Raw genomic sequence first — 21,895 nt, forward strand, 5'->3', positions numbered from 1 at the left:
CCTTTTTCCCATTTCACTCCCCTAGACCCCTACTGGTGCTTCCTGGAACTACTTCCCAAGTAAGCTACTTTTGCTTGATTCTACATCTTAAGAGTCTTTTTCTAAGACAAGGAACAGATGACCAACCAGCTTCCTTGACATATCCAGATCTCAGATTCACAGGAGACCATGAATCTTGGTACCTTAGGAATAAGAGCCATGAGGACAGCGAAGCTGGAGAGGTGGAAGCACTTGCATGTGGTATAAGAACCATTGCTCCTCACATGAGCACAGCCTTCCGTCGACCAGCTGCCTCCCTCCTCTGATTCTTCCCAGTACACACACAGATATTTTGTTCTCATACCACCAGGCTAGAAAGAGATTAGCATAAAAGTGTCTCATTTTCTGATTTTACTGTTTCAACTTCATAGGTTGGTCAGGGATGCACTGAGTTGGGAACTGCATGGAAACCCCATTATTTGGAACACGTGTGGGGAAGATTTTTATACCACATCTGTGAGGGCTATATTCTCATTGATTCTGCCCTGGTATGGTCATATCAGAGCCCTGAGAATTGACCCTTATGAACTTTACCCAGGCTGCTTGTCATTGATAGGACCAATGAGAGGAACTGGTGAGAAATGGTTGGATGAGAGTCAGAGAAGCTCAGGTGTTTCTCCCATACTTCTTTTTTTGCTCCAGGCTATCTCTGTCTCCAGCTGGGCAATCCCTCCTCCATTCCTCCAGCCTCACTGGGCTCAATAATGCTCATCTTCCCCACCCCCATTGCCCTTTTAGGCTTAAATGTGATAGTAGCTTTCTTGGAGGTCTCAATATTTCTTGTTGGTTCTCTGAACCCAGACAGGACCCTGATAACACACACATTTAAGGTAACACATAGAGAACCAGCCTTGAGTTATGCTCACCTGAGTATGTTTCAAAGTCAGGAACACAGGTTTAGACAGAAACACTTTCTCCTTCACACCAATGGTACCACTCACAACACGAGAGTTCAGTTTCATGTCCAGTGCTCCTCTTCCATCACTGAAAAAGGATCCATTCAGAATATCCCCAAGAGACCAGTAAGTGATAAATGCAACTGCACTCTCTGAAAAACAAAAAAAAACACACACAAAAAAATCTTTTTAAAAATAATAAATAAATAAAACCCAGAAATCACTTAACAGGGGAATCTGCAGTTTTGTGGATTGAAATTAAAATGTAACTCCCCACACCTTGGCCCAGTCACCAGAAATGAGACAACAGTGCCTAGAATCTGATGGCCAAGAGAGTCCATTTTAGACACAGTACCTCTTGTAGTTCTTTTGAAAGTATCAATGCAGTCAATATCCATTGTGTTATTTCCAGCTTCCAGAACAATCTTCTCACTTGTCTCATTGCACCTCTTGGTTTCATAAACTGAAAACATTAAGAAAGTGAGTGCTGGCCCTGGCCAATTAGCTCAATCAGTTAAAAAACTTTGTCCCAAAACAACAAAGTTGCAGGTTCGATCCCTAGACAGGCCACACATGGGAGACAACGGAGGAGTGCATAACTGAATGGAACAACAAATGCATCCCTTCCCCCTCCCCTCTCTCTCCCTTCCTCTCTCTTTCTCTCTAAAAATCAATAAAAATTAAGCCCTGGCTGGATAGCTCAGTTGCTTGGTGCATCGCCCTGGAGCTCAGAGGTTGCCGGATTCAGTTACCCATCAGAGCACATACAGGAGCTCAATGTTCCCCCCCCCCCTCTCTCTCTCTCCCCCTACCTCTCTCAAAAATAATTAATTAAAAATAAAAGAAAAAAGCAAATGAGTCCTGCTTGGTTCACTTCTCATGCCTAAGGAACTTGCTGGAGAACCCCCTCCTGTGACAGATCCCCTACTGGTGATTTTATTTTCTGCATGCAAGGTAGACCAGATGGCACTCCCTTCCACTTCTCTGGCTGGTGGGGATGAAACGTTTAAAATGGTCTGAGTAACACACAGTGACCACCCAACTCCGGGAGACAGAGGTGATAGCCATGCTCCCCAGAGCTGGAACCAGGGTAGGCAAGCTCAACTCCTACCACAGAATATTTAAAGGGCAGAAATAATTAAATAATGTGTGTTGAAGCTGGAGAAGGGGAAACTTCATTTCTTAAGCAAAAGAAATTCCACTCCTAAAAGATTTCCAAGGAAATAGTCTGTGGAGCAAATCTTCTCCACCTGGGAAGAATCCCTCGAGTGAACTCTCTCTATGTCATAGAAACACAAAGTCTGACAAAAGATCTCTCCCTCATAAACAAGAAGAATGCTCAGTGTCTCTTACCTACATCAAGCTCAGAATTTTCGTGCTTTCCTGGAGAAGCAAAACTCTCATTCCATATGCTTAATTCCGTGCTTTGAAGTAGTTGGGTAGCGGTTTTTGAAATGTACTCTTTGCTTCCATTGTTCTTTAGAATTGTCTTTCAAAGAAATAAAGCTATTTAGGTAGACTTACATAAACCTCAGAAAGCAGGAATATTCGTAAGTGCAGTTGGGTACGCCCAGAAGACAATGACATTTATTAAGGTGCTGGTAGACTCTGTGCTATCAACCTGATATGACTTTTCTCATTTATCATACACAGCCATGTGAGAAGTGTATACTTAGCCTCATTGTATTTACGAGGACACAAAGGCTTAAGAAATGAGCTACCTGGAACCTACAAAGAGCTTCTTACAGAGGAAGGTGGGGAGTGGAAAGTGGCAAGGGGAGGGAATGAGGCTCTGGATACTTGATGCAGTTCCCTGAGTGACAACTGAGACATGTAAACCCTTTCCTGGGGTTTCTTAGTCTTCTAAATTGACATTTGAGATGAGATAGTGGTTGTGGGAGGCTGTCCTGGGCATTATAAGATGTTTAGCAGCATACCTGGCCTCCACCCAGTAGATGCTGGTAACACCATAGTTGTGCCAAACAAAAATGTCCCCATACATTGATTGCCCTAGACATTGTCCTCCAAGGACAGGAGACAAAATAACTCCTGAGTGAGAACTGCTGTATCCTAAAAGGTATAGGGAACCATGGAAGTATTTGAGGAGAAATTTGCTATGTCCCAAACCTAGCTTCACATTACTCACCCAAATGGTCTGTGATGACTGTGTCTCCTTATCAAGGTCCACTGGGAATGAAAAGTAACCATTTAATCAAAGATGAGAGGTAACATACCCTGGCTCACATACTTTCTCCATGCACCCCCAAACTGGGTCCCTGATGCTTCCACATCTTATCCTAGTTTCTCTCTGAGAAGTCCTAAATGTCTTCCACAGTAGAATAAAAGACAAATAGGATGGGACTTCCAGGTCAATCATTCAGTCAATAGTATTTATTGAGCAACTTCTGAAAGCCAGGCACAATGCTAAACCTTATGGATAGAGGTTGATATAGAGGCAAAGGGAATTCCCTTTTAGAGTTTTCAGGCTGCTAAGAGTCAGTAAGCTGGTAATGACAAACATTTAAATGATTCCAAGGATTTCCAAGATGTTAATAAATAGAACAAGATGACTTGGGAATATACAGAAGAGGTCCCAGAACATCAGGGGTGCAGAGAAGGCTTCCCAATGGAATGGATGTTAATTAAATTAATAATATAGAAACAGTAAGAATACCTGCCATTGCCTACAAAGCACAGTATATGAAGTACCTTCATATACATTATCTCATTTAAGGAACTCAGAAGGTTCTAGAACAGAGTTATGTAGCATAGTAGCTAATATTATTAAAGCCTTCTAGGTGCCTAGCACTGCACTAATATCTTACATACCTAATAACCACAGGTCAAGTGCATTTGTTTCCTAGGGATGCTGTAACAAAGTACCACAGACTGAGTGGCTTAAACAATGGGAATTTATTCTCTCACAGTTCTGGAAGTTAAAAGTCCAAAATCAAGGTGTCAGCAGAGCTGTGGTGCCTCTGAAGGTTTTAAAATATATCCTTCTTTGCTACATCTAGTGTCTGGTGGTCGCCAGCAACCTTGGCTGTCCTTTGGTTTATGGCAGCCTAACTCCAATCTGCGCTTCTCTCATTACACGTCCCGTCCCTCTGTGTTGTGTCCCTGTGCCCAGATTTCTTTCTTCTTATAAGGACACCAGTCATATTGGATTTAGGGCACCCCCTAATCTGTATGACCTTGTCCTGATTTTATTATATCTGCAAAGACCCTATTTCCAAATAAGATGACATTCAGAGTTGCCATGAGTGGACACGAATCTGGGGGAAGGCATTTCACTCAGTGAGGCAAGAAACATCAGAAATGACTGTCAGTGCCCCCCCACATGCCTTTAGAATTCACTCTTTCCCATGAAAGAAACCTGCTCTCACTATCCTCAACCTATTGACTTATTGGTTAATTCTTAGTATAATTCCATATTTAGAGTCAGACAGATTTGACTTGACCTCTGGTACTACCACTTAGAGCTGATTTTTGTGGAATGACTGACTTCTATATGCCTCATCTGTAAGTGGGAAGAATAGCAGCATCTACTGCTTGCATTATTGTATATTCCATTATTCCATTGAAAAAAAACAGTTGTATTTCTCAACTACTGAGTTGAGAAATGAGTTTCTCAACTCAGAAACTCATTTCTAATGAGTTGAATACAGAAAAAAGGAAGATGTCACTTATGTGGTTAGGTTATAAAGGGCTAATTTCTGCTTTGTTCACACTCTCTTCCTGGCTATTCTCATGTGCTTGTTACAATAAAGCAAGCTAGAGGAGCCAATGTATCTACAAATGGAGGGTGACTTCTAGTCAATTACCAGAAAGAAGTGAAGCCTTCAGCCCAATAGCTTTTAAAGAACTGAATCTTGCCATCAATCATGTGAGTGAACTTGAAAGCAGATAAACCGTCAGCTAGGACTGCATTCCTGACCAATATTTTGACTGGAGTTGTGAGTGACCTAGAAGCAGAGGACCAGGGAAGTCACACCTCAATTCCTGGCCTACATGGACCATGAGCTAATAAATGTGTTGCTTAAAGCCACTAACATTACAGTCATTGGTAACTCAGCAACACATGACTAGTAGATGCTGCTATTCTTCCCACTTACAGATGAGGCATATAGAAGAAGTCAGTCATTCCACAAAAATCAGCTCTAAGTGGTAGTACCAGAGGTCAAGTCAAATCTGTCTGACTCTAAATATGGAATTATACTAAGAATTAACAAATAAGTCAATAGGTTGAGGATAGTGAGAGCAGGTTTCTTTAGTGTTGAAGAAAGAAGTTACAAATAAAGAAAGAGGGAAGGCTAGATCAAGCCCTGGTGTTGGACTGAAATTGGAGCTGTCAGTATGAACTCATGGGTTTTAGTATGGAGACAGATAAAATGAGTAAGAGAGAAACAAGTAGAAAATTCCAGTAGACAATTAGAGATGCCATTTTGGAAGCTTGGAAAAGAGATAAAATTTATAAGGCAATGACAAAGAGGCAGTAAGTAATAATCTGGGTTTAAATAAGATCTCCTGGGAAAAGATTACAACAGTGGGTTGAAGGACAAGGGCCAGGACAGATCTCTGCTCTCTTACTCTGATCTGACATTGGTGGGACTCACAAAGTCTTCCCCTGCCCCTCTATGTTCCTGGTGGAGAGTATCGGAGGTTCTTACCAAAACATTCTGAACGATTCCAGTGGAAAAAACCAGCCACAGGGTCCAAAAAAGGATATTTTAGGAAACAGCTGCAGTAGTAACTTCCGATTACATTTCTGCAATATGACTGCTGCTTGCACTTTGCCAGCCCAGTTTTACACTCATCAATATCTGTGAATCAAGAGAAAATATCATTTTTTATTCTCATAAAACTATACCATTTTCCCTTGCCCATGGGATCTCTATTAACCAATGTCATTAATAACTTTACCCAGAACAACATCAATTCTCACATAAAATGACTCCATACTATAAAGATGATTGTTCTCCAGCCCTGGCCAGTTGGCTCAGTGGTACAGCATCAGCCTAGCATGTGGAAGTCCTGGGTTCAATTCCCGGCCAGGGCACACAGGAGAAGCGTCCATCTGCTTCTCCACCCTTCTCCCTCTCCTTTCTCTCTACTTCTCTCTTCCCTTCCCACAGCCAAGGCTCCATTGGAGCAAAGTTGGCCCAGGCGCTGAAGATGGCTTCGTGGCCTCTGCCTTAGGTGCTGGAATGGCTCCAGTTGCAATGGAGCAATGCCTCAGATGGGCAGAGCATTACCCCCTAGTGGGCATGCTGGGTGGATCCCAGTCGGGCACGTGCGGGAGTCTGTCTCTGCCTCCCTGCTTCTCACTTCAGAAAAATTTTTTAAAAAATGATTGTTCTCCTCAATTTATAAATTCAATACAATCCCAACAAAAAATATCTACAAGTGTTTTATGGAGTGAGATGAGTTGCTACTCTCATCCAAGAATAACCAGAAAAACTATGAAGGAAAGTAGCCTTCCAAGACATCAAAACATACTACAAAGTTTTAGTAAAACAATGAGGTACTAGAAAATGAAAAGATAAACTAGTGGAAGAGACTAAAGGTCTAGAAATAGACCTAAATATACATGGAACTTTAGAATCTGGTAACAGTGATATGTCAAATGACTGAACAATACTGGGAAGAGAGATCCTCTCTCACACATTGCTGGTAGGAATGCAAATTAGTACAGCCTCTCTGGAATTAAATTTGGAATATCTGATCAAGCTACATAGGGATTTTCCTCTTGACTCAGCCATTGCACTTCTAGGACTGTACCCTAAAGACATACCTCCACACCCTGACCAGGCAGTGGCACAGTGGATAGAGCATCAGACTAGGACACAGAGGACCCAGGTACGAAACCCCAAGGTCGCTGGCTTGAGCGCAGGCTCACCAACTTGAGCCCAGGGTCACTGGCTTGAGTGTGGGATCATAGACATGACCCCATGATTGCTGGCTTGAGCCCAAGGTCGCTGACTTGAGCAAGGGGTTACTTGCTCTGCTGTAGCCCCCAGTCAAGGCACATATAAGAAAGCAATCAGTGAACAACTAAGGTGCCGCAACGAATAATTGATGCTTCTCATCTTTCTCCCTTCCTGTCTGTCTGTCCTTATCTGTCCCTCTCTCTGTCTCTCTCTTTCTCTGTTTCTGTCACACACAAAAAAAGGACACACTTCCATAAATACTAAAAACAGCCTAAATAGAGGAAACAGCTTAAATGCCCATACTTTAGGAGAGGATTAAATAAACTATGGTTCATCCCAAAGTTATAAAAAAGAAAATGGGGAAGATCTCTATGAGTTGATTTGGAATAATTTCTAGGATATATTTAAGCTGCAAAAGCAAAATGCAAAAGGTTATGGTGTCCTATCAAATGGTAATGGAAGACGAGGGAAGATTGAGGATCTATTACAGATTAGACAAGACTGTGTTGTGGACCATAAATGGCAAAAAGCCTTTGTAGATTTGAGGCTTAGCAAAAGGCTAAATTCTCCCCCCCCACCTCCATGTTGGCTATTATGCTGGTATTTGCACCCACTTCACTTGCTTTTTTAAGTTGCTGGAAGCAATTTACATGCCCTTCCTCTTACTCTTTGTTTGTTCAGATGTTGGTTGATTTCACTTATGCATGGTAGGAGGATTCCTGTTTATGCCTTGGGAGAGTTTCTGGTTTTGCCTCAGATGTGTAACTTTGTATCAAGGACTTCCTTTATTTGCATATGGCTACATAATAAAGCAAACTGGGGCTATGGGACACTCTGATATTGCCATCAGCATTGAAGAGTCCTCCAGATCCCATCCTTTTTTCTTAATGAATCTGTTTTCTTAATTCCGCACCATTCTCACTCAAGACCCAGAATTATGAGCTGCGCTGGTCCGCGGCAACTAAGAATCATGACAATTACAGGCTGTGTGGATTTCTGAAGTAATTCTCAGGGCAGAAAAATAATGGCATTAGGGGAAGAACTAATGTCACTTGAAAAGTCTGTAATTTAGTTAATATCAATCCCTGGTTTTTATTGTTATACTGTGGTCATGTCCTTGGTTAACTGTAGGGGACCTGGGTGAAACTTAGGGGAACTGGGTGAAGGAAATACATAATTCACTGTACTGTTTTTTCCATTTTTATTGAGGTCTAAAACCATTTGAAAATAAAAAGTGTAAAAAATAGATAAGAACAGCCCTGGCCGGTTGGCTCAGCGGTAGAGCGTCGGCCTAGCGTGCGGAGGACCCAGGTTCGATTCCCGGCCAGGGCACACAGGAGAAGCGCTCATTTTGCTTCTCCACCCCTCCGCCGCGCTTTCCTCTCTGTCTCTCCCTTCCCCTCCCGCAGCCAAGGCTCCATTGGAGCAAAGATGGCCCGGACGCTGGGGATGGCTCTGTGGCCTCTGCCTCAGGCGCTAGAGTGGCTCTGGTCGCAACATGGCGATGCCCAGGATGGGCAGAGCATCGCCCCCTGGTGGGCAGAGCATCGCTCCTGGTGGGCTTGCCGGGTGGATCCCGGTCGGGCGCATGCGGGAGTCTGTCTGACTGTCTCTCCCTGTTTCCAGCTTCAGAAAAATGAAAAAAAATAAATAAATAAAGCAATGTTATTTCAATAGTTATTATAAAAAAAAAAAATAGATAAGAACAGTTTTGTATGACCCCATGCATAAGAAGTCCCTAAGAAAAAACAAATTAACAAACAAAAAGTACATGGTGGAAACCAGGAGCTGGGAAAAGAGGGGGGCAGAGGGGGAGTGACTGTTTAAGGGGAACAGAGATTCAGTTTAGGAAGATGAGGAAGTTCAGTGGATGGATGATCGTGATGGTTGCACAGCCATGTGAATGTACTTAATGACACTGAGAGACACATCAAAACATGTTTAAAATAGTAAATATTACGCTGTGTCTATTTTGCCACAATAAAATAAAACAAATCCTAAGTAGTCTACCATGTATGCTTTGCCTTCTGAATTGACACTACAATTCCATCAGTAAGATGCTTAGTTCCACCAACCAGATATTCAGGAGTGCTCTTTTTCTTTGGTATTCAAATTGACCTTTAGAATTTGTAAAAGGAAAAAGGATTTGGGGCTGGAGATGGGAGTAGTGAGAAGTGACACTGGAAAACTAAGTTTGGGGCAGATTACAGTAGATAGTGAGTGTCAAGATACTGATTTATATATTTGTTGTCTTGGTCAATGTGTTTTTATTGAGAATCTGCTATGTGACAACCCTATTCTCTGTCAGACAGCAATGGACAACACAGAGATGATCCCTGCCTTTGTGAAGTTGTCAGACAAACAAACCAAAACACCAGTGGTTGAGATTTTAAGAGTCCAGGGTCCTGGAACTCTACCTTTCTCTAAGAAAGAAAGAAAAAAAAGGATCATCAAGCCAGCATCAGAATGAGAGTAGGAGGGCAGGGATTTTTCTAAGGGTTTTGGGGCTATTTTGCAATATTCTTGAATCTTTGCAGCACTAGCATCCCTATGTAATCCAAGGTTTGGGTCATAGAAAGATGCCCCTGCCCCTTTCCAAACTCCAAGATGAATGTAGATTGCATCCTACCTTCACATTTCTCATAAAATTCAGTGAAATGCCTCTTCCCAGACATGGACTGATAACCATATTTACAAACACAGTGGGTACTGTTGGAGCAGTTGGCGTTTTCAGGGCATGGAGGACAGAAAGCTGCAAGGAACACAAGATCCTTTCATTCATTTGCTTATTCACTTATTCAAGAAATATTCATTGAGCACCTATGATTACCAGACACTGTGGTCAAAAGAATGTTCTCTTAGGAATAGCTCCACTGGCATCCTTTTTGCATCCATCCCATTACTGAACACACATGCTCCAAGTATCCAAACCATGTCCAACCTCTACCACCAGCACCACTTTTGCTTGACAGTAGAATATCTCTAGCACTTGTGTTTCTTTACTTGGGGGCATTCTTTGGCCACCAGAGTCATCTTTGCTTACCACATGACAGGTAGCAATGCTTTCTCCCCCCAGGAGCATCTCAATTAATGACTGACAGGAGTCAGTGCATTAAAAAAAACAAAACAGTTATCTTATTATCAAAAAATAAACGGAATAAGATGTGACAAAATTGTACCCTTAATTCATTGCTGGTAGAAATGTAAAATGGTACAGCTCTTGTGCAAAACAATATGGCAATTTCTAAAATGAAAATTAGAATTTCCATACGATCTAGCAATTCCATTCATGAGTATTTAGCCAAAAGAATTGAAAGCAGAGTCTTGAAGAGATATTTGTATACTTACGTTCATAACAAGAATATTCATAGTAACCAAAAGATTGAAGTAACCCAAGTATCCATCAATGGATGAATAAAGAAACTAAGTGTGGCCCATTCACACAATACTGTATCATTAAGCCTAAAAAAAAGAAATTCCAACACATTCTACAATATGGATAAACCTCAAAGATACTGTGATAACCAAAAAAGCTCACCACAAAAGGACAAATGCTATGGTTCCATTTATGTGATGTCCCTAGAGGAGTCAAATTCATAGAGACAGAAAGTAGAATGGAGCATGCCAAAGGCTAGAAGAGGGGAAATAAATAATTAATGTTGATTTGGGGAAAATGCACTTTGAGGTGCATGCTTCTTACTATGTCCAACAGTCCCCATAGAATCAAGCTCTAGGAGTTCACATGTAACTCTCTGGATAATAGACCCTGTATTGGCTCCTTGCCTTCCCACCTGAATTCCTACTCCCAGCTAGTGCCTCCTAAGATCACCTTCCAGATAAATTATTTTTTCTCAAGTCCTTATCTCAGGACATGGAGCAAAGGCAAACTATCACCCAAAATGACTTGCAACAGAAGCTTTTGGGAAAGAAAGGGCAGAGTCCAATGTCCACCAGCTGTGTGACCTTGAGCCAGGTACTTCTCTAGAGGGCCATTGGTCAAGTGAGTGTCAAAACCTTCTTTGCAGAAATGTCATGAAAATGGAATGAGATGGAGTGTGCAGTTTGCTTAGCATTGAGCCTGGTGCAATACAAGACCTAAATAAATGAGGGTGATAGTGGTGATGGTGGATAAGGAAGGAGTAGTCCTTGAAAGCTTCAAGGGTTAGGCAGAATGCATCAGGGATTAATATTCTCTCCCTTGAAAAGGACCCCTTTCCTCCTCTGGAGGCAGGTTAAAGACCCCAGTTTCCTTTCCTTGCCTTTGACAATCGTAGACTCACCTCCAGAATTCTTTGCTTCTGATCCTGACAGAGCTAGCAAGGCAATGAGACCTGGAACAGAGAGAGAAGGGGATAGTTCAGATTGCAGAGGCCATGGGGTTCTATTTGGCAGAGGCCTGGGTAAGTTAGGGGCCTCATCTCCCATTGTTCACTTTACTATATGTTCTTCCAGCTAAACTATAAACACAAGGGTTGAAAGGATATTATATATCACTACAGTATGAGAGGTACATCTTATTGCAGTTATAAGAAGCTCTACACCCGATTCTAATGTGCATGTGTACATGTGTTGAACAAGCAATTTGTGAGCACCAACTGGGTGTTTTAATTTAACTCAGTTCTGACACTGTCTACCCAAAGACAGCATCAGCTTCCACAGGTTAAGGGCTGTGGACTGGAGGGTCCAATGATCTCCTCCTCAGGTTTAGTTAATTTGCTAGAGTGGCTCACAGAACTCAGTGAAACATTTTACTTACTAGATCGCTGGTTTATTGTAAAAAGGTATAACTCAGGAAGAGCCAGATAGAAAAGATGCACAGAGCCAGGTATGGGGGAAGGGTACTGAGCTTCTGTGTCCTCTCTGGGCAACACGCTCACAGCACCTCCAGCTATTGGCCAGCCCAGAAGCTCTCCAAACCCTATCCTTTCAGGTTTTATGGAGGTTTCATTACATAGGCATGATTGATTAATTAATTGGTCATTGGTGATTGAGCCACCTTCCAGCCCCTCCCTCGTTCCTGGAAATCAGGGAGTGAAACTGAAAGTTCCATGGTCAAATGGCAGTGTAGGTAAACACTTTACTCATCTCCTCCCATGACCACATTAAAATTACAAGTAAACTACAGAACCACCATCATTGAGAACTAACTGAAGTCTTACTGAACAGAAGTTCTACAACTAAGAATATAAGAGAGAAGCTACATCAAGACTGGTCTGAGGGGTGGAGATACAAAGCGGGATCCCACAGCCATGTTTGGCAGTTAAAAATTGGGAGAGATATCTCAATTGCCAAGGTCCCCACTAAGGAGTGATAAAACACAGCCCTTTACCAGGCTCCCCAGCCCAGGGTTTCAGTGCTGGAAAGAGAAGAAGTCCCCATAATTTCTGGCTGTGAAAACCAGTGGGAATCATGACTGAGTGAGACAGAAGGCTGTGGAGACCCAGGCATTCCTCTTAAAGGGCCCACACAAGGATTCACTCAGACTCATTCACTCTGAGCTCCAGGGCTAGGCAGCAGCTGGAAAGGTCACAGGAACATGTGGAGAATAACTAAACTGTCTGGCTTTGAGGCAAGCGCTGGAGAGGCAGCTTCCCCCAGACAGAAATGCTGGCAGAAGCTGTTCATTGTTCCTTTGCTGAGCCCTTCCCTTGCAGATGCAGGCAGGCACCATATCTGAGTCTCCATCAAACTGGCTAACACTGTTTACCTGGCCCTGGTGATTCCTTGAGACCCTGCCACATCCCATTTTCAGACCCACCCAAGCCACTTACAGTGATTTTTCCATATAAATAACCTGTCTTGGCTCATGCTGTACACTTTTTACTAAAATCTGTCAAAGTTTCACAAACCCCAAACAAGCAGCATCTGGATTTGGCACACCCCATACCTCTTGCTAAGCAGTCTCTACCCAACACTAGTGGCAACTGGACTTGGTTTGTAGGTTGGCTTCTCCCGGGTACCTCCAAGCCCAGCACAAGTGGCAGCCATCTAAAGATCACTATAGCTCATATCATGTAGCTCCAGGCAAGTCACAGGTAGCAGCTGACCTTGACATGCATCTCTCAAGAAGCTCCAGAGCTAGTACAACCAGTGTATAGCTTTATATTATGGTGGAGCACCAGCCAACCATCTCTACAAGCCACACACACAAGGTGCTGACTCAGCGAGCACCAGATCTCCACTGAAATGAGTTCTGTTCCTTGGGGTGAGCCCCTACACAGCAGTTCTTGTATTGTAGATAGTTGGTCCCAGCACCAATTGGCCTGGGAGCCAATCCCTTCTATTGACATGCCAACAGCAATCAAGGCTCAGCTATAAGAGGGTGCACACAACCCCCACAAGGGATGCACCTGGAGCCCCTAGCTTTGGTGACTAGGGAGGTTATGCCAGTAGACCCCTACAGAACACCTCTACATAAGGACACTCTATAAATCCCAGGGTACATAGCAGTACTACCTGTTGATAATACATACAAGACATAGGGAAGCAACCAAAATGAGGAGACAAAAAATCATGTCCCAAATGAAAGAACAGAACTAAACAAAATGGTAATAAGCAATCTACCAGATGCAGAATTCAAAACACTGCTTGTAAGGATGCTCAAGGTACTCAATGAGAACTTAAAGTGATAGGAAACATAAAATATAGATTAAAATATATTAAAAAGAACCAGTCAGAAATGAAGACTACTATAACTGAAGTGAAGAATACATTAGAGGGAATCAACAGCAGATTAGATGAAGCAGAGGATCAAATCAGCAATTTAGAAGACAAGGTAAGAGAAAACAATCAGAACAGCAAAAAGGAAAAATAATTTTAAAAATAAGGATAGTTTAAGGGGCCTTGGAATCAACAGGAAGCATACCAGTGTTTGCATCATGAACATGCTGGAGGAGAAGAGAGAAAACAAGAAATTGAAAACATATTTAAAGAAATAATGACAGAAAACTTCCTCAACTTCGTGGAGGAAGTAGACATGTAAATCCAGGAAGCACAGAACATTCCAAACAAGATGAACCCAAAAGTTCAACACCAAGATATGTCACAATTAAAATGGCAAAGGTTAAAGACAAAGAGAGAATCCTAAAGGCAGTAAGAGAAAAGCAGTTAGTTACCTTCAAGAGAACTCTTATAATACTGTCAGCTATTTTCTCAACAAAAACTTCACAAGCCAGAAGGGACTGTCATGAAATACTCAAAGTGATGAAAAGCAAGGACCTACAACCAAGACTAATATACCCAACAAGGCCATCATTTAGAATCAAAGGAGAGATAAAGAGCATCCCAGACCAAAAAAGTAAAAGGAATTTATCATCACCAAATCAGTATTACAAAAAATGTTAAAGGGGCCCTGGCTAGTTGGCTTAGTGGTAGAGCATCAGCCTGGCATGTGAATGTCCCAGATTTGATTCCCAGTCAGAGCACACAGGAGAAGCGCCCATCAGCTTCTCCACCCTTCTCCCTCTTCTTTCTCTCTGTCTCTCTCTCTTCCCCTTCTGCAGCCAAGGCTCCATTGGAGCAAAAGTTGGCCCTGGGCACTGAAGATGGCTCCATGACCTCCTCTTCAGGTGCTAGAATGGCTCTGGTTGCAACAGAGCAATGCCCCAGATGGGAGGAGCATCGCGTTCGGGCGCATATGAGACTCTGTCTCTCTGCCTCCCCATTTCTCATTTCAGAAACACAAACACACACACACACACAAACACACACAATATTAAAGAGAAGTCTTTAAGAAGAAGGAAAAAAAGATTAAAAAATATGAATAATAAAATAGCAATAAAAACATATCCACCAACAATTTATTTAAACACAAATGGATTAGCCCTGGCCAGTTGGCTCAGCGGTGGAGTGTCAGCCTGGCGTGCAGGAGTCCCGGGTTCAATTCCTGGCCAGGGCACACAGGAGAAGTGCCCATCTGCTTCTCCACCCCTCCCCCTCTCCTTCCTCTCTGTCTCTCTCTTCCCCTCCCGCAGCCAAGGCTCCATTGGAGCAAAGATGGCCCGGGTGCTGAGGATGGCTCTGTGGCCTCTGCCTCAGGCACTAGAATGGCTCTGGATGCAACAGAGCGATGCCCCAGAGGTGCAGAGCATCGCCCCCTGGTGGGCATGCCAGGTGGATCCCGGTCGGGCGCATGCAGGAGTCTGACTGCCTCCCCATTTCCAGCTTCGGAAAAATGAAAAAAAATAAATAAATAAAATAAACACAAATGGATTAAATGCTTTAACCAAAAAGCATAGGGTGATTGAATGGATAAGAAAACAGGACCCTTAAATGTGCTGTCTACAAGAGATTTTTTTTACATCAAAAGATACACACAGACTGAAAGTAAAGAAATGGAAAAAAAGATATTTCATGAAAATGGAAACAACAAAAAAATCTGGTGTAGCAATACCTATACCATACAATATAGACTTTAAAACCAAGGCTATCATAAGAAACAAAGGAAAACCCAGCAATTCCACTTCTGGGTATTTATCCAAAGAAATCCAAAACGCTAAATTAAAAGGATATATGTATATCTATGTTCACTGCAGCATTATTTACAGTAGCCGAGTTATGGAAACAAGGTGACTACCCATCAGTAGATGAATGGATAAAGAAGCGATGCATATATACAATGGAATATGTTACAAAAATAAAAAAGAATCTTGCCATCTACAATAACATGGATAGACTTATTTCACATTATGCTGAGTGAAATAAGTCAGACAAAAAAAGAAAAATGCCATATGATTTTACTTATATGTGAAATCTAAAAAACAAAATAAACAAACAAAATAGAAACAAACAGATAGATGCAGAGGGCAGTTTAATGGTGGCCAGATAGGAGGGGGGTAGGGGGGCTGGGTGAAAACGGTGAAGGGATCAAGAAGTACAGCCTGGCCTGTGGTGACACAGAGCACCGACCTGGAACCCTGAGGTTGTGGGTTTGAAATCCTGGGCTTGCCTGGTCAAGGCACATATGACAAGCAACAATGAACAGCTAGAGTGAAGCAACCACTTCTTGTTCCTACCTCCACCCCCCCATAAAATCTTTAAAAAAATTTTTTTTTAAAGAAGTACAAATTGGTACTTACAAAATACTCATTGGGATGTAAAGTATAGCTTAAAAACTATATAGTCAATAATATTGTAATAACTATGTATGGTGTCAGGCTGGCACTAGATTTATTGGGGGTGATCGCTTTGTAAGTTATACAAGTGTATTATCACTGCGCTGTACACCTGAAACTAACATTATATTTTATGTCAACTGTAATTGAAAAATAAGAAATTATTTAAAAAAAAAAGATACGGAGAGTTCCAATAGCCTCCTCCTTTAGTGAGCTCTAAAAGTCAGTTCATTACCACAACAAAAGGCAACACTATGGCCTCATCGGAGGGAATTCCAAGAGTTTATAAGCTTTGTGCCAGAAATCAGGACGAAGACCAAATGTATATTTCTTATTATAAATCACAATATCACAAGCTGTGTGTACCAATTTCTGAAAATCCAGCAGCTCATAAAACCTCCTGTCCAAGTCTAGCACCAAAAGGCCAAGTTTGCAACAGTCTAGCATGACCAGTCCAGATCTCTAACCTCCCACTGTTTGATAGAAATATAATACAAGCCACATAGTTCCTTTTAAATTTTCTAGTAAACTCATTTTTAATTTCTCATCCCCTTCCCCCCTTCCCCTTTGGCAACCATGAGCTTCTCCTCTGTATCTTTGGGTGCATTTCTATTTTGTTTCATTCATTTATTTGTTTTGTTTTTTATAGATTCCACATATAATTGAGATCATACAGTATTTGTCTTTCTCTGTCTAATTTATTTCACTTAGTGTAATACCCTCTAGGTCCACCCATTTTAAAAAGGCAAAAAAAAAAAGTAAAATTAATTTCAATGATATATTTTATTTAACCCACTATAGCCAAGATGTTATCATTTCAGCACATAATGAATATAAAATAAATTATTCATAAAGTATTTTCTGGTTTTTGCTACATATATTGTCTTTGAAATCCAGTATGCATTTTGACTGGCATTTCGAGCACTCAGTAAGTTCACATGACTGATGGCTATGGTATGGACAGCACAGGTCTAACCTCTTAGTAACCAGCACATTCTCTGGAATAAGGGGAGAGTGAAATAGCACAGATTATTATTAGAATCCCAGGAGTCAGTCCTGGCTGGTTGGCTCAGTGGTAGAGCATCAGCCCAGCGTGTAGATGTTCCAGGTTCAATCCCCAGTCAGGGCACACAGAGAAATGCCCATCTGCTTCTCCACCCCTCCCCTTCTCAGTTCTCTCTCTATCTCTGCCCCTCCTGCAGCCATGGCTTAATTGGAGCGAGTTGGCCCTGGGCACTGAAGATGGCTCCATGGCCCCTGCCTCAGGCACTAGGAAGAGCTCTGTTGCTGAGCAACAGAGCAATGCCCCAGATGTGCAGAACATCACCCCCCAGTGGGCTTACTGGGTGGTTCCTGGTAGGAGTGCATAGGGAGTCTGTCTTTGCCTCCCCTCCTCTTACTAAATTAAAAAAAAAAAATCTCTGGAGTTTAAGACTCTGGAAAATTTGGAACAGATAAGGATGTTTTCAGGATGATCTGTTGTGAGGATGACCTAAAAATGTCTACAATATGGCTAGACAGAGCTTCATATTGAAGTTGGAGAAAAACTCAAGACATGCAGACAACTTGGCCATAAATTTCCAAATATTACTCCCTCCTGGTAGGTGGGCTGGATAACCAGGCACTGGCAAAAGGATTTTCCCTTATCCCTTTCACTGCAAGGGGGTTGAGTTAAAAAAACTTTACTAAATTCTGGAGGCATCTGCTGTCATGGCCAACATCAGGCCCCAAAGTGAAAACCTTAAATAAAATCCTATGGGCCCTGGCCAGTTAGTTGGCTTAGTGTTAGAGCATCAGCCCAACATGTGGAAGTCCTAGGTTCGATTCCCTGTCAGGGCACACAGGAGAGGTAACTATCTGCTTCTCCAACCCTCCTCCTCCTCCTCCTCCTCCTCCTCCTCCTTCTTTTCTTTTTCTCTCTCCCTCTCTCTCTCTCTTTCTCTCTCCCCCCCCCCGCCACCTCCCCTTCCCTCTTCCAGCCATGGCTCAAATGGTTCAAGCAATTTGGCCCCAGGCGCTAAGGATGGCTCCATGGCCTTACCTTACCTCAGGTGCTGAAATAGCTCCATTAGAGCAACAGAGTAAGCATCACTCTCTAGTGGGCTTGCCAGATGGATCCTGGTCAAGGTGCATGCAGGAGTCTGTCTCTCTGCCTCCCTGCCTCCCCACTTCTCATTTAATAAAAAAATAATAATAATCCTATGGAATTGTATTTATAGCCTATGGAAGAGGGAGGAGCAAGGAATCGGCCCATTAGGATTATCACAGAACAAGACAAATCCCCTGGTCAAGATGAGGTCAACACCTGCTCTTCTGACCTCCTCTGCTCTATATCATGAGTCCTGGCAAAAACACCATATTTAAGGATTACGATTCCCACTATGAGGCTGAATCATATAGCATGGCCACTTGTGAAAATCAAAAAAACTCTCAAACATCAGTTTCCCTGTGAATGTTTTATTTTCACACAAAATAAATAAATATTACTTGATTCTTAGTGAGCAAACTGTAGCCCTTGGGCCTATTCCAGACCATTCTATTTTTGTGCTGAGTGGTTTTTGTGGTTTTTAAATGTTTTGTTTTTTTTTTTTTTTGAAAAGTCAAGAAAAAGCATATTTCACAGCACATGAAATTCCAATTTCTGTATCTACAAATCAGGTTCTCTTGGAACGTGGTGATGCCGGTCAGTTCACATAAAGTCTGTGACTGTTTTTGCAAACAGAGTTGAAGAGTTAAGACAAAGACCAAATGGCCCACAAAGCTGAGAATAGTAATTATTTGCCTTTGGCAGAAAAAAATTGTTCACTCCTGACATAGTGTATTGGACTTCACAGGCTCACTTAGATCTTCTTTCAAAACTTCTAGCTTGTATTTGACTCATCCAATGGTATCTTTTTTTTATTACCCTAAAGACCTTAAAGCCCAGAGCTGAAGAGTGGGTAGGTCCAGTCTGACTAGGTGGTGGCACAGTGGATAGAGCATTGACCTGGGACGCTGAGGATCCAGGTTTGAAACCCTCAGGTTGCTGGCTTGAGCACGGATTCACCAGCTTGAGCACAGGGTCATCAGCTTGAGTGGGGGATCATAGACATAAACTCATGGCTGCTGCTTGAGACCAAAGGCCACTGGCTTGAAGCCTAAGGTCACTGGCTTGAGTCCAAGGTCACTGGCTCAGCTGGAGCCCCCAGGTCAAGACATTGTATGAGAAAGCAATCAATGAACAACTAAAGTGATGCAACTACAAGTTGATGCTTCTCATCCTTCTCCCTTTCTGTCTTTCTGTCCCTGTCTCTCTGTCTCTCTCTAAAAAAAAAAAAAAAAGATAGAGAGAGAAAAGAAAAGAAAAAGAGTAGAAGGTCCAGGTCATTGTAACATACTAAGCTAAGGCACCCCAAGCATGGACCCTCTTGGTGGTCATCAGTGTAGCAGATGCTTAAATGTCCCCTTATCCTACCCCAGAGGGGCTTCTATGCACGCAGATAACTCATTGTCTTTCTCTGTAAAAGGACATTTTTCTTCAGCCTGGGAGGGCAAGCCAGAAATGTTTGGGAGTTTCATTAGGCATGGCCATCAAACAGTGAGATGAGGACTGCAGGATAAATAGCTCCGACTCCGTGCCCTTCAAAGGCACATTACATAAAGACTCCTGAAGGGTCCCCAGCAGGATTGAGTAACAGTTACTGCAGCAGTAACCCCTCTCTAAAATGCTCTTCATTCGTTCGTTCCATTCATTCGTTTGTTCTCCTCTCTTCCCTCTGACACTCCCCACTCCCTCCCGGTGCCTCTTGGATCTGTTTACCCAAGTCTTTGTCTCAGTTCTGCTTCAGGAGAACAACCGAGAGACTCAGAAGTCTCTAATAGGACAGGCACATGCAGGCATCTCTGCAGAAAGTGCCAAATTTGGGGAAGCAACCAAAGCTAAGACATGGGGTCATGGGGAGAGCAGTGGGGAATTCCTTGTCCCACTTACCTGAGAGCAGGGGCAGGCCCCCGCTTCCCATTGCTCTGAGACGCCAGGAAAGGTCTGAGATGCTCTCCAGCAGGGCGTGGCAAGCGTTCCTGGAATGAATGAGCACCATGGAAATCAATCTCTGCTGGTCACAGAGTTTAGAAGCCACATGATTGATGTTCACCAAAACTCTTTAATTTCTACCCATCTCTTGACTCAACAATTCCATATCTAGAAAATTGCTTTCAGGACAGGCTCCTACATGGATAAGCAGAGCAGAGTAGCTTATAGGGAACATGCTTACAACCCAACTCGTAAAGAACACAAGATACACCCAATGGAATAGGCTGCTAGAATTTTAAATCCTAGTCTGTTGCAATCAACGTGATCCAGACTGAGAAGCTACATGGTATAAACTATCCAGTTTCTTCATTAAAAAAATAAAATATATGTATTTTTTTTACTTTACATATATTTTTACTTTATATATATATATTATATATATATAAAGTAAAAAAAACACATAGAGCTCCTAGATTAAAAGAGACAGAAACATATAAACAAATTGCAGATCCTAACTGGATCCCAAAATCAAAAAAATAAGTTTTTAAAAGGTTATAAGGCTGGAGATATGATGACATTTAAGAATGATTGTGCATTTTTCATAAATATAATTCCTTCTTACTTTCCTCACTTGTGAATTCAGGTGGCTTCTCCAAAGAAAGCTATAGGTATGATTTTTTTTTAAAGGGCTATGTTTAAAGACTATTGCTCTTTGGAGACATGTACTAAATAATGTGATACATAGAATTTATGTCAAGCTAACTGGGGAAGTTAGTGGTTTGGGGAGTAAGTGGAAGTAAAGATGAAACAAAATTGGTCATTGTTAGAGTGGGTGAAGGATCTGTGGGGTACATAATGTCATTTTCACTAAATTAGTATATGTTTAAAAAATTTCTTACTAAAAGGGACAGGAAAAAATTGTCTTCAAGGTGTACCATTAAGTAGATAGATGCCAAAGGGCAGAAATATGTATGTATGCTAACATTTGTTTAATAGGGGAGGGGAGATAATAAGGAAACTGTTAGCATATTGTACACAGTTAAAACTATGTGTCGATATATTTATAATATATTTATATATCAGGGAAATGATCTCTATTTTACACCAATGTTATCTATTCTCTCTATACTTGTATATGTGTGAGTGCACTTTGGCACACACAGTCATACAGGCCTATGCACAAACATGTAAGTGCATCAAATGCATGTATATGTGCATAATGAGTTTGTATTGGCAAAAAAACGTTCCTACAAGTTGCCTAAGAAATTCATAACACTTGTTGCCTTTGAAAATTAAGTGACAGCCTGACCAGGCAGTGGCACAATAGATAGAGCATGGGACTGGGATGCAGAGGACCCAGGTTCAAAACCCCAAATCTTCAGCTTGAGTACAGGCTCATCTGGCTTGAGCATAGGCTCACCAGCTTGAGCGCAGGGTTGCTGGCTTGAGCCCAAGGTCACTGGCTTGAGAAAGGGGTCACTTGCTCTTCTGGAGCCCCCAGATCAAGGCACATATGAGAAAGCAATCAATGAACAACTAAAGAGCCACAACAAAGAATTGCTGCTTCTCATCTCTCTCCCTTCCTGTCTGTGTGTTCCTATCTGTCCCTCTCTCTGACCTCTCTGTCCCTATCAAAGAAAATGAGGAAAGAAAGAAAGGAAGAGAAAGAGAGAGGAAAGGGAGGGAAGGAAAGAGAGAGAAAGAGAGGAAGGAAGGGAGGAAGGGAGGAAGGGAGGGAGAGAGGGAGGAAGGAAGGAAGGAAGGAAGGAAGGAAGGAAGGAAGGAAGGAAGGAAGGAAGGAAGGAAGGAAGGGGGAATGGCTGAGGAAACCAGGAGACAGTTCACATTTTGCCCTTTCAAAATGTGGAGTTTGAACCAAGTGAAGGTATTTCATATTGAAAAAAT

General features: G+C 42.2%; 1 protein-coding gene across 3 annotated transcripts in view; it reads right to left on the reverse strand.

Annotated features, from left to right (window-relative positions):
• The window catches only part of ADGRE1 (adhesion G protein-coupled receptor E1), an 84,200-nt gene that overhangs the window by 26,136 nt on the left and 36,169 nt on the right, over positions 1-21,895 (reverse strand). For 2 of the 3 annotated variants that reach the window (XM_066253360.1, XM_066253359.1), the window contains exons 2-10: positions 19,949-20,037; positions 11,146-11,196; positions 9,495-9,617; positions 5,606-5,758; positions 3,082-3,122; positions 2,289-2,424; positions 1,291-1,398; positions 906-1,087; positions 183-350 (exon numbers count right to left, since the gene is read on the reverse strand). In XM_066253360.1, coding sequence (XP_066109457.1) covers positions 183-350; positions 906-1,087; positions 1,291-1,398; positions 2,289-2,424; positions 3,082-3,122; positions 5,606-5,758; positions 9,495-9,617; positions 11,146-11,196; positions 19,949-19,979 — 993 coding nt within the window. In that variant the 5' untranslated portion in view covers positions 19,980-20,037. The remainder of the gene's footprint in view (positions 1-182; positions 351-905; positions 1,088-1,290; positions 1,399-2,288; positions 2,425-3,081; positions 3,123-5,605; positions 5,759-9,494; positions 9,618-11,145; positions 11,197-19,948; positions 20,038-21,895) is intronic. The other variant, XM_066253362.1, reaches the window with a different exon arrangement.

Source organism: Saccopteryx bilineata, chromosome 1 (genome assembly GCF_036850765.1).
Source record: "Saccopteryx bilineata isolate mSacBil1 chromosome 1, mSacBil1_pri_phased_curated, whole genome shotgun sequence".
NCBI lineage: Eukaryota > Metazoa > Chordata > Mammalia > Chiroptera > Emballonuridae > Saccopteryx > Saccopteryx bilineata.